The sequence below is a fragment of the Empidonax traillii genome, unplaced genomic scaffold (assembly GCF_003031625.1).
Source record: "Empidonax traillii isolate 1590-97213 ecotype Southwest subspecies unplaced genomic scaffold, ASM303162v1 scaffold274:size1118153, whole genome shotgun sequence".
In the NCBI taxonomy this organism is placed as follows: Eukaryota; Metazoa; Chordata; class Aves; order Passeriformes; family Tyrannidae; genus Empidonax; species Empidonax traillii.
In genome coordinates, this window is record NW_020955467.1 from 848,913 (window position 1) to 861,482 (window position 12,570).

Below are 12,570 nucleotides of genomic sequence, written 5' to 3' on the forward strand. Positions count from 1 at the left end.
CTACTGGGTACTGGGTGAAAGCAACAGAAAATTTTATACAGCCCTAAAATTACACAATAAATATACTCAGACCAAGTGCAGTAGGGGATACTTCTAACGTGCTACTTTTCTCAAACATTTGAACAAATCAGGCTATTTTCTAACAGATATGAGAACATTTAGAGGATTGATTACTTTGGAAATACCATGAAAACCTTACCCAGCTACAGTGATTTTCAAATAAATGTTGAGTATTTAACTATTTTATTTATTACAAACTTAAAACTAAAGTTGTTTTTAACATCAAGTCAGATTGTGCTTCAGTTGCCAAATCGTTCAACTCAATTGTTGAATCCTGCCATCTGCTGTTCTAGGCACGAAATTTCACCCCCAAATTCAAATTTATGCCTTTAGCAAAAAAAAAAAAAAAAAAAGTAATATGCAATTAAAAATAACTGTATATGTGTACTCAAAGTGAAAACATTTAATGTAAAACTAACTCTTTCACTTCATTGGGGGAAAACAGTGTTTACTAGAGCAGATTTAATCTTGCTTAATCAGATTGCAAATAAAAGTCAAATGCAGAAAAAATACTTAATCTCCCATCGTTTGCTTAAATATATGAATACAAAAAATGGGTTAAAGAATAAGCACAGATTCATTTCTGTGTATATCCAGCTACTGGAGAGGGTCCAGTGTAGGGTCACAAAGAAGTCAAATCAGGAATCTTCCATACAAATAAAACACTAGGTCTAAAGATTTGCTTTTAAGTACTGTCTGGATGGGTAGAAAAAAACTGTGAAACATTAAATCAAATTTTGCAGCCATATTAATTTATAGTACCACTATGTAATATCTTTTTCAATTCAACAAGAATTCAGTTCAAAGCAGTCAGCTGTTATTTTTCTGACAACTTGAGCATCTGAGTCAATGGCACAAAGTGCTCCAGGAGCACAGGAATGGCAGGACTGCCTCTTGGCAGCGGCAAGAGCTATGCCAGTACAGCTATTTCATCTAACCTTATCTGTAAGGTAAGCACCCGTGGGGGTTTTGGAGATAATTATGTGTTAGAAGTTAAAGGGAACCTGATAAGAAACAATTGTTGGAAGGTGCAAAGAGACAGGGACAGAGTAAGTGTTGGCAAGAACTCTGGAGGGCAGGACACCAACCACAAAACACCTAACACACCTTCTAGGTGAGGACATTTTCTATATTGCTACTTTTAACCAGGTGGTTTTAAGCATATTTTATTCAAGGAGAAAAAGCCATTGCAAAGGCCAAATTATTTCAATGGTTCACTTTAAAATGAAATATAATAATGATAAATAAATTCTTGGATCTGTGTATACAAACTTTCATCCACCAATAATAATCAGTCATCAGCATAACAAATCTTTTATTTTTTAAAAATGCATCTATTATACTTTCCTTATGACCTATGTAGAACCATTAGAAACAACAAATAAAAACCCCCAGACAAACTGAAAAACAATCAAACAAAAAAAGCAAACCACACATATTTTTACAGATTTCAGGAGCAAAAGGAACACCCATTTACACATTTAAATAAAACTAAATGTGTGAATTTCCACTCATATACAATATCAAACAAAAAGAAAAATATTTTAATCTTAATTCAAAATGTTATCTTAATTCTGAAAATTAAACTTTATTTGCACTGTATTGACTAACAAGCAGATGACTACCTTAATTTACTTTTCCACTTGCTTGATGGCTGTAGGAATAATAAACATAGTAATACACACAACAGTGACTACGAAATACAAGAAAGTTGTATCCCCTTTTTAATTATACATGGGTATATGGAAGTTGGTAAGTGACACATATTTTAAATTAAAAGAAGGAGAAAGTCAGTAGAGGTTTAGAGACTAAACCAGTTTGTTTTGCAATCGTGTATGTTCGGCTTTTTCTTTTTGTTTCCTACTTAAACTGATATGCAGGCCTACTTCTAATGACAGAGCACACCATTTAACCTCAGAACCACCTGATTTCTACTCAGGATCAGAGTTACAAAGCGTTTGCAGAATTTGGAGCCTTAACTCACAAAATTTTACATCAAATACTTCTGCTGCCAAGTTCCAACATTATTATTGCCCTTAAAATGTCGTTCAGTGCTTACCTTGATGTGCTGTATTCCTGGTGAGATCTCTTGCTGTTACTCCGTTCCCATCTCGAAGATGTTGATTCCATAGGTGACATGCCAGAAACTCCTGAAGTTCGTCTCAGCTGTGGGGTTGGCAGGCTATTCCTGCTATTTAATCCCTGTTGAGTAATTTAACCATGGTTAAAATCTGTGTAATTAAAAACAGATGTTAAAATTTTATTTATGGTTTGCAAGGGCTACTTATTTTTACTTTTTACAATGAAACAGTAAGTATGGTATCTTACATTCACTCTTATTGCTTAAGAAAATAGAAAAGATGCCATCTAATTATTTTGTTTATTAATAATAATTACTCTTTGTATCCAAGGCAATATTTGCAGTGTTGAGTATAGTCAGCAGGTTTGTGTTAGGACAGGTGAACCTTGCATACTAACACTTCAAAGTCTGTCAGAAATGACGACTTTGCAATTTTAACCTTCAACAGAGATCATATGTAACTCACAAAGTAATTGCATATTTAAATTAAAAAAAAAAAAAAAAAAAAAGTGAAAGTGTGACAAAACAAAGCAGTACAGTTTCTTACCCTGAAAAATCAGACTGCTCTGAGCCCTTGATACAGGATATGCTTTGACTCTGCTTTGCTGCAAAAGTGCAGTCAGAGCCAGAAAGGTGGAACTGCACAGGCAGAATAGGACCACCACATCACCCACAGAAACTGCAGCAGTGCTTAACCAGCCCCACCAGAAGGGGAACTAGAGGAGCGTGCCATCACACAGGGAAGTGATCTCAGGCTGGAATGGATCTCTCTGCCAATGGACCACAATCCACTCTGTGTGCTCTATGCTATTTGGAGACCACAGATGAAAATTCCCAACACTGGAGGAGAAAGGTCCATTCTCAAGTGCACATGTTAGCACAATGTGGAAAGAAGACCAGAGCACCTGCTCTTACTTTTTCCTCTTCCTGGCTACTCTGAGAATGAGGGAACACTGGGGATATGGCAAATCTCCAGAACTTCCCCTACTAGATACAGAGGCATAGATAAACAAAGCACATGTAGCAAAGGACTAAGGAATTCCAGATCCCTCTATGCTAGGAAATTCACTGGTAATCACTATACAAAGGGGGAAAGTTGCTCTGGAAGTAAAACTTACACCATGTCAGAAATCAAAGTTATTATGAAAGATTTTTGGTTACCAGCAACAACAAGAACCATAGAATGACTTTGGTTAGAAAGGGACCTTAAAGATCATTTAGTTACAATCCCCATGCCATGGGCAGAGACACCTTTCACTAGATCAGATTGCTCAGAGCCCCATCCAGCCTGGCTTTGAACACTCCAAATGATGGGGCATCCACAACTTCTCTGGGTTGTCATTATAACTGAATGCACTTTGGAAGCCAATCAGGGAAGAGAAATACATAATCCTCAACAAAAAAACAACTCATTTGCAATCTGGAAGAGACCTTCTATATTCCAAATCAGGGAAAGAGAGATTGGGAACCTCTCAACATAGTCTGAAAGGTACCATTTTGAAGAAATACTCTCTCATTATTTTCTTTGGTGAGTCATAATCTGGAGTTTGTGCTCACTTACTTGGCTTTTGAAAGAAAAAGAAGTCTTGTTCTTACAGTAAAATACATAAGGGGAGATCTTTTGGCTTACCCTTAAGTCAAACAATCACTGAATGGCAGTGGTAAGCACTGCTTTTTCCACCATGTAAATTTCTATACAGAAAACCCCCAAAACTTAAAAAAGAAGCTACTTTTAGGAAGGAGAAAAAGAGGGTAGCTGTTAAAACCATAGTCTTTCAATCTCACACTTTAGAGCCACTCTTCAGCAAGGAATAGTTTTCATTTCAAACAAGTCTGACTAGCTGTATAGAAATTTTAAAAATTAAAAGGTATACCAACCCTTAGTAGTTTCTAAAGAAATCCACAAGAAAAAACATGATGAGTGACTTTGATCCCTACCCAACTGATTTCTGCAGACACCCATGTGACATTCCAATGAATTTCTTACTGCAATGGTTCTTCCAAAGAATAACCTGCAGACACTCAGTTTTCCCCCCCAAAAATATGGTTCCCAATAGACAGTTCACAGGCTGAATCTGGCTCCAAAGTACTAAGCCGATAAGTTGATCAATTTGGGTCAAGTTGCCCATTTCCTGGAAATGTAAACAACTACAGGGCAAAGGATGTCCCAGACCAGCCTCTATAATAAACTGCCTCAAGATGCCAATACTGGGCTACCCTAGAATTATTAGCTCTAGTGCCCTGCAGCTGAGTTTCTATATTTTAATGTTTCTCTACCACATTCTTTAACACATTATATAGTAACTACATTCTTGCTTTCACTTATTTACCCTAGATAATGGAGAAGTGACAGCAGATTTACACACTGGTCTCATAATGTAATTTGCTGCACAGAAAGAAGCAATATTTTTCTTTTTGCATGGCTGATTTCCTTCTGTCTAATGGCTAGTTTGCTGTCCACAAGAGTAAATTTCTTGGGGGAAAAAGGTCAATGAAAAAGCCACACTGACAGTAATTTTTAGATAAAGAATGTGGGAGAATCAACAGCCCTGTTTCATGAGAATATATGAGAATATAACATCTTCAGTTTATAGTTGTTGTTTTGAAGTGTTCAGAGTGCAGACTAGTGCTTTTTTATCTGCCTATCCATCAACCACTTGAATTTGCATTTTGCTACCTATCACATTACATTCAATGTGTTTTCACAGCTGCTCTCTTCTGACCTTAAGGTACCACAGGTACTCAGTAAAGAAGCTACTATGTATACAGGAACATTCTTTCTACATGAATTTTCCCTTTTTTTTTTATTTTTAATTGCAACACACACATGAATGAAAATTGAAATCATTTGACCTTGAGCAGCTTTCGATCTTTTTCAGCAGGATCCTCTACTTCAGGACAGGGGAAGAAACCAGGAAATGGTGTGAATGGACTAGCCTTTGGCCTGCATGTGCCTGAGAAAGCACCAATCAGACTATTAATGCTTCGAAGGGAAGAAATCACGTGTGGTGGAAGAGATGGATCAGCCAGGAGGTCAGTCAGCATGTTCCGAGCCTCATTTAGCACTGAAAGATCAACTCCATTTCCACTGCCAGCATTCTGGAACAGAGGGAAATGTTTCAAATTATCAGCATGTAACAACTTTTGATGGTATTCTCTGTTTTAAATAAGTATCTTACCCATTGCAAATTTGAAAAATAAATTGAAAAAAATCAATGCGATATTATTAATTAAATTTATAATATACTGACCTGGTAATAGGGCTTGTACCATTGCTTCAAATCCCAATCCCAAAGTATCATCTGTAAAGATAAAATAAAATTATTTAAAAAAAGAGCAATAGGTGATATGCTAATATTGAAAAACAGCAATGACATAACTCTTGATTACATGTTCTAATGAAAAATGTTTCTCCCTTCATATTTTTATATGTAACTTGGGCCATTTTCTTAGCTAATGTTACCCAGCAAAAGCCCTGTAGAAGAGTCTGAAGAAACTGCTCGCAACAGAGATATCTTGATGACAGAATAATTACATGTCCTTATTTCAATATTTCTGTATTGTATATAAATCTTTTAACATGTACACTAAATTAGGTGGTGACAGTACTTTCCTGCATCTATTCACCTCAACCTACAAAATCAAATCTAGCCTAAAACCTCAAACATATTTTTTTCCTTCCAGAACTGTTCAAACACTAGCAAATTTTGTAAATACTGTGTAAAAACATTACATCAAATCATTCACTTTTAAAAAAGGCAAAAAGCTCCCCAATACCTCAGGGTAAAAACTGGTAATTTCAAAAGCATTTTCTTGCAGGAGGTTTTGTTAGGTTTTGCTTGAACGTGGTTACAAAGCTCCGTGTTCTGAATAACCTCACAAAACCCACCAAACCCGCAAAAGAACGTCAGCAACACAATCTGAAGATACTATCAGCTTCAAGTACGTCAACAGCACTCACTTAATTTGTCTTCTATACTGACAAAAAATGAAAACAACATACAAGAAATGAAGTCAGATGTCTGTTTTGTTTCAAAAGGTTTCAGTCTTAATGGCTTCTTGACAGGTTCTAATTATTCTCTGATGAATTAACCTGTTTGCACAACACGCATTCACAAATTAAACAAAGATAACCCTTTTTGTCCTCTTTTTATAGCCACGGAGCACAAATAAAATACCACTTGGTAGTTCATATTCTGCAGTCCTGGACACTTTTCTGCCTTCTTTTTTATAGGTGAGAACTATGTATGTTTTTGTTCCTCTGAGACTAACAGCTCTCTCATGGAGAAAACACAATGTTCCTGTCTGGCACTTGCCCAGCAGAAGGTGCAGAAAGTGTCAATTAAAAAAACACAGGTGGACGTGTCAGCATTGCTCAGGCAAGGGTGGCACTTAAAGGCCCTTTTTCTCTTCAGTTATCTTCATTGAGATACCACCAAACCATGTTTAAAGTCAATAGTTATGACATCCACTTGCTACGAAAGCAGAGACCTATCTTAAGGCATGTGCTTGAACTGGGACTAAGTTATGCTCTAGTAGGAAGTCATGCTGGTTAAAGCAAGCAGATCAAAATAAGAATTAAGTATTTGAAGCTTTTAAGTGATTAATCTAGCTACCATGTCTGTCTCTTTTTGTTTTTTTATGGGATGACTGTTAGTCTGTCACTGACAAACATTAAGGTAATAACCAACATTATCTGGCAATACCCATTTTGCCATGACACGTTTGGTTTTAGCAACATCTTCATTCTGAGGTTTCTCTTTCTGGAGTGACATTTATTTACTGTATTGGACATCAGTAAATCTTTTGCTTTCACTCTGCTCTCCTAAGCTCGCACACAGAGACTGCATTAATCCACTTCATTAACTTTTGACTCAATCAGCAACAAAGATCAGCTGTCCACATGAGTTTTCTTAGTTATATTAGTAACCTTTGATACTAATGGTCCACAAAGTTGCGTCAGCTCGCTCGCAATCTTGCAGCTTCATTAGGGGACAGAAGAGAGGTTTCCCTCTTCTAATGTTTTATTTTGTTTTTAAATGTATGGTATGTTAGCTAGTTTTATTCATTTATTGTAGATAAGCTCTTAATAAAAGAAGCCCCTCTTGCTCCAGGACATTTCCATACCAAAACTTTAGTTGCAACTACTTTTACCTCTTTATTCACCCTTTAAGCCATTGAGAGCTATCACGTACAGGTATGTGTACACACACACACACACACATGCTTACATAAGCTATAACTGTGGGGGTCAATCCTTTTGACTAAAAAGGTTCAAGACCTTCCTTTTGACTTTAGACCTGCTACAGTAAAGAAATAGGCTTCAAGTTACACAAGCAGAACATGCTCAATGGAAAGCATTACTGCTCTATCTTGTGTCCCATGCTCACCCAGCATACACAAAGCAGAATAATCTTTCAATCTGCTTCCAATGCAAGAAATGGTTTGATATTTTAGATGGCAGGGCACCATTTTATACACAATTCTATTTAAACAAAAAATTTCCCAGTTTGGATTCATCACTGAAAATTTTTTGTTCTCAACTAAACCAGGAGATTTAATCTTTGCCAGTAATACCAACTGTATAGCAAAGGAAGCAAAACAATTTTGAAGCAAACATAACTGAAGTTGACCTGTACTTTGCTAACAGTTTTTTCTTTAATTCAATATACACCACCATTAACTAGAACTCATATATTCCAAGAGAAAACAGGGGTAGTATATTAACACAGCTAGCAGGCTGCCGCTGTCTGTCAAATTCTCAGGGCTCATTCCATGTGTGACACATCAAAGTAATTAAAATGAGCTGATGAAAATCTAAGGCGCAAAATAGCAATCTCTACACCAAGTAAATCCTTACAGGTTACCAATGAAAGGAGGGTTACGTTTCCTTAGGTGCTCACTATGCACCACAAGGTGGCACTCAAATCCAGAAAGCCTCCCCCACAAAAACAATTTGGTGAGAAAGGAACAGAAATCAGCAGCATGTTCCTTAACAGACCTTATGCAGAACTGACGTGGTTAGAAGGACAAGGAGAGTGAAAGTTTTAAAGGTTAACAGCTAATAAATTCTACTTCCGGGAAAAAAAAAAATGGCTCTGTTTAAAGAAGAATTTACCCCTTACCTCTGAGGGAATTGTGATTCCTCTCTCACTGCCTACCTACCCTAGTTTATTTAGCCTAACTCCATGCCTTGCAAGTTAAATCTGGAATACTTAACAAGCACCATTTTTGGCATTATTTTTTGTTGAGAGTTAGACAGTCAAAGCTTTAATTAATCACTGTGGATCATCAACAAAAGTTACAAAGTATTCCCAGAGTTGCGTTGATCTTACAATAGGAGTAAAAGGGTTTTATTTTGTCTTAATGTGAACAGACCAAGAGATCTTAAATTAGGTCTTAGGCAGAGCCTCAGCAATTTTTGATTTTGCAATATGAGACTTGTTGCAGAAAGATCTGTACTCTGTAATACTAAGATTTTGTAATCCATTGCACATAACGTTCTTCCTCACCTCCTCCATCAAGAAACACCTTATCTAGGACTGACTTGAGTCACAAAACTTCCAAGCTGCAACTTATACCTCTGCTTAGTAACTCACACACTTTGGCTTTCAGCGTCCATTGTCACTGGATCACATCACATCACAGCAACTGGACTTTTGGGAGCTCCTCTGAAAATGAAACTGCTCTGGGCTCTGACAGCGCAGATGAACTTAAAGGTGAGAAATGTGTAGCCCTCCCCCCACAGAAACACCTATGCCAAATTAGCAGTCAGCTTGGAGGAGTTCTCATATCAGCCTGACTCTAAACCCAGAGTCTTTCCCTTTCATCCAAAGAGCAATGAACACACTTCCCTGGTTTAATACACTTGCCTGTCAAGCTGATAAGGATTTTGAAGAATAGCTAATAAAAAAACCAAACCAAAACAAAAAGCCACATATAACACTATGCCTTGGTCGACTATAATATTTGAATCTATTTAACATCTGAAATAAATTTCAACATGGTTAAAAGAAGACAAACCAGCTCACAAAGTTCAAGTGACCTTTTCTGATCTGGTCGCCATCAGCCATCAAGGAGGTCACACTGGAACATGTCGCTCAAGACAGGCCAAGAGTCGACAGAACAAATTTGCATCACTGAAAATTCGGTTTTTTAAAGGCTAAAAAAGCTGCTAAAGCTCAACAAATTCTCCACAAAGTTGCTGTTCTGAAGAATGAACTGTATTCAGTACTATGGGTGTTTAGTCAAATCTCAAGAGGTTTTAAATATTTATCCCTAAGTGGATATATGCAGGAAAATTGACTGTAGGCATCACATACTGTCCTTGCCTTATGTTTTGTCAAACAATAAAAACAACATTGCCATATACTGCAAATGAATTGCCATGCTATTTGAACACAAGAATATCAACCAAACCATTACCAAAACTTAAGGGTGGCACTTTTGCAAAGCACATGTTGTTAGCAATATCAGAAACATGTTGAAAAAGTACACAAGGTGACAGCAATAGAGGCCTTCCCTAATACAGCTTTTAGTTCCAACAGGAACAAAGCAACATTAATTTTTACAAAGAAAAAGGGAATAAGTGCTCCTCTGAGAAGTTTATAGTCTAAGTAAACCAAAACCAGATGAGAAATGAAAGACAGTCAATGAAAACCAGCAGGGCTTCAGAGGTTTTTCTTTTGTTTTTAATTACTTTTCTATAGAAAAAGTTATCTTTCTTATCACAGCAGAGCCAGTGTTTCCAGGGCCTGCACTAGACGTGTCTTTCAGAAGAGAGCTGATGCCACGGAGGGTGGAGTTCTTTCAGATCTTCTTTATATGAATACCACGACTCCATTTGGCTAAAGACACGTCTGAGGAGTATTTTCAATTTCTAAAGGCTTAAGCATGATAAAAGTGTGTGGATTTTACTTTTCTCAAGTCATAAACCACTAAAATTATTTGAAAAGTACACTAGGTATTTTTAAACTTTTTTTTTACATTTTAATGCTGAACTCAAACTATATTTGGCTAGATAATTGTGGAATTATGTTTTCAGGGTATTTTAACTTATAAAATACAAAATCATATCAGCTTAGTTACTCAAGTTACTTTGTTTGTTCAAACTTATACTAAGGAAAATGCTCATGCTTACCCAGAGATTTAAAATACATGGCTACCAAAAAAAAAAAAAAAAAAAAAAAAAAAAAAAAAAAAAAAAAAAAAAAAAAAAAAAAAAAAAAAAAAAAAAAAAAAAAAAAAAAAAAAAAAAAAAAAAAAAAAAAAAAAAAAAAAAAAAAAAAAAAAAAAAAAAAAAAAAAAAAAAAAAAAAAAAAAAAAAAAAAAAAAAAGTTTCAGAGCCTAAAAAATCTAAAAATCAATCTTAAAGTCAAATATAACTAGTAGACGCACACTGTCTAAGGCTACACACAATATTAAGATTTGTAGCATTGCTGTATGACTGCCTAAACCTAAACCAGGATTTAGTTTCACTGACTCTACTTTCCAGGAGATTCAATGTGTGCTTTAATGCACGTTAAGGAAATAAAACTTGTCCTATTTGAGAACACTCATTAAATTCCCTGCTCCAAAACTTTAACGGAGAAAAATGAGCACAAAATTGAGTTTCTACTTCTGACTGAGTCTTTCATTGATCAAATATAAAGGATTCCTAGTTGCTAGTAGCATCTGTTTGACACCATTAGGCATTAGCTCCATAAATAAGTATTTCCATAGCAACCAAGCATAGAATTAACTAAACAATGAAACCAACACCATAGCAACTTGATTCAGAAATCAGCTCTGTGCAAATTCACCTCATTCAGAAGCAAAATTCTACAACTAGATGAGAAATTAATTTATTGCAAAATATGAAAAAGGTTACATTACATATCCATTTCTTTTCATGACTGCCTTTCAAACAAGACTAATGCTCGATTCAATGCTTTTATTTCTAGATTAGTCTTGTGTAACAGCTTACAATCAATTAACGTTTTAAATCCATGTAATTTAATGACCCCAAAAACCAAACACAGCACTATACAACCTAGATTCTTAGGGGTTTTATTAATTTATTAGGTTTTTATTTCCCTCCTCTCTGTAGGAAAGGTAGATGTTGAAAAACAGTATGTTATTAAGTAGTTAAGTTGTATTCGGTGTGAACTAAAGGTGATGCAACCAAAGAATGACTCTCAAAGTAGAGGCAACATTATTTAGATAACACAGACAACATTCTGTTGTGAAATCTTGCAGGCCAAAACAGCAGCCACTTGAGTAGATTATTGTAATCAAGACAAAATACAGCACTCAGTATGATACTCCAGGCATTTAGAATCATGATGGTATTTCTCCACTCACTAAACCTTCCCGTGAAAATAAATGGGACAGGAAAAAAACTAGGATATTTTTGGAATCCTAATACTTATCACTTCCTGACTCTATATACAATTTATTTATCCAAGGTTGCAAAATGGCCAGTAGGTTGTGAAGTCTGCAGATAGCCACAGCCTTTGAATAGAAACTGTGTGTGCTTTCCTGCTTCTGAGGTTTGGATACGCGTACTGACGGAAACAGTCATATCCCCTGTCCAACGACTCAGCTGCGGGCTCTGCTGCACTCTTTCATGAAAGACATTGCTTTTGATTTTTTAAGAAGTCTAAAATCTTCCTTCAGTGAAAAGAGATTTGCTTCAACTTCATTGCTTTAATTAATACTATTCTCTACATTCAGTAGTACCCGCGGTATATTTGGCTGGACACACAAGAGCAACACTGGAACACGCAGGTGTCTGGCCACTAGAATGTTTTCACCAGACTCCACAGTATTCTGATCTTCCCTGTAAATGTAAACCTTTGACAAGAGCTGCACCTAAGTAAACTTTAACAAGTGATAAACATGTGAAGACTCTATTTTCAGTAACTTTGCCCTCAGCACAGATAAAAAACAGAGCAAAATGCTCCAGAGTATGCTGAAGTTTCAAATAGGCCTTCAGCAGTCTTAATTTTAAAGCTAACCTTACACGCTGAAAGCAGAAAATCTAATTTTTTGTTTGGTTGGGGTTTTGTTTCTTTTTTTATATGTTTGTTTCATTTGCTTGTTTTTAAAAAGACATGTTACTTCTGCTTTTGTACCCAGGAGAATCAGCAGGTCAGCTTCTACTTTGTCTGCTGTAGAAAGTTTAGAGTTTTCTTACTGCTTGATATTTGATCCGATCTGTTTTATATTTTTTTAAGATTTTTAATTGTTTCAAAAAGGTTATAAAAGGTGTTTTGTCTATCAAGGGAAAGTAGAGTTCGGTTGTTTTTTTTTTTTCTTATTATGTAGGTAATGAGAAAAAAACTGTCTAAAACCACACTTAGGTCATTTCCTGTTCCTTCTAGGTTTTGTCAGACTTGCACGTCAGAGTAAAGGCCAACCAGCAATTTATGGCAACTGGGGGAGGGAGG

At 36.0% G+C, this 12,570-nt stretch overlaps 1 protein-coding gene across 1 annotated transcript in view; it reads right to left on the reverse strand.

Moving 5' to 3' along the window:
- PDE3B (phosphodiesterase 3B) overlaps positions 1 to 12,570 on the reverse strand; it is a 93,778-nt gene that overhangs the window by 20,111 nt on the left and 61,097 nt on the right. Inside the window, exons 2-4 of the mRNA XM_027889878.1 lie at positions 5,392 to 5,442; positions 4,994 to 5,239; positions 2,120 to 2,262 (exon numbers count right to left, since the gene is read on the reverse strand). Of these exons, the coding sequence (XP_027745679.1) occupies positions 2,120 to 2,262; positions 4,994 to 5,239; positions 5,392 to 5,442 (440 nt within the window). The remainder of the gene's footprint in view (positions 1 to 2,119; positions 2,263 to 4,993; positions 5,240 to 5,391; positions 5,443 to 12,570) is intronic.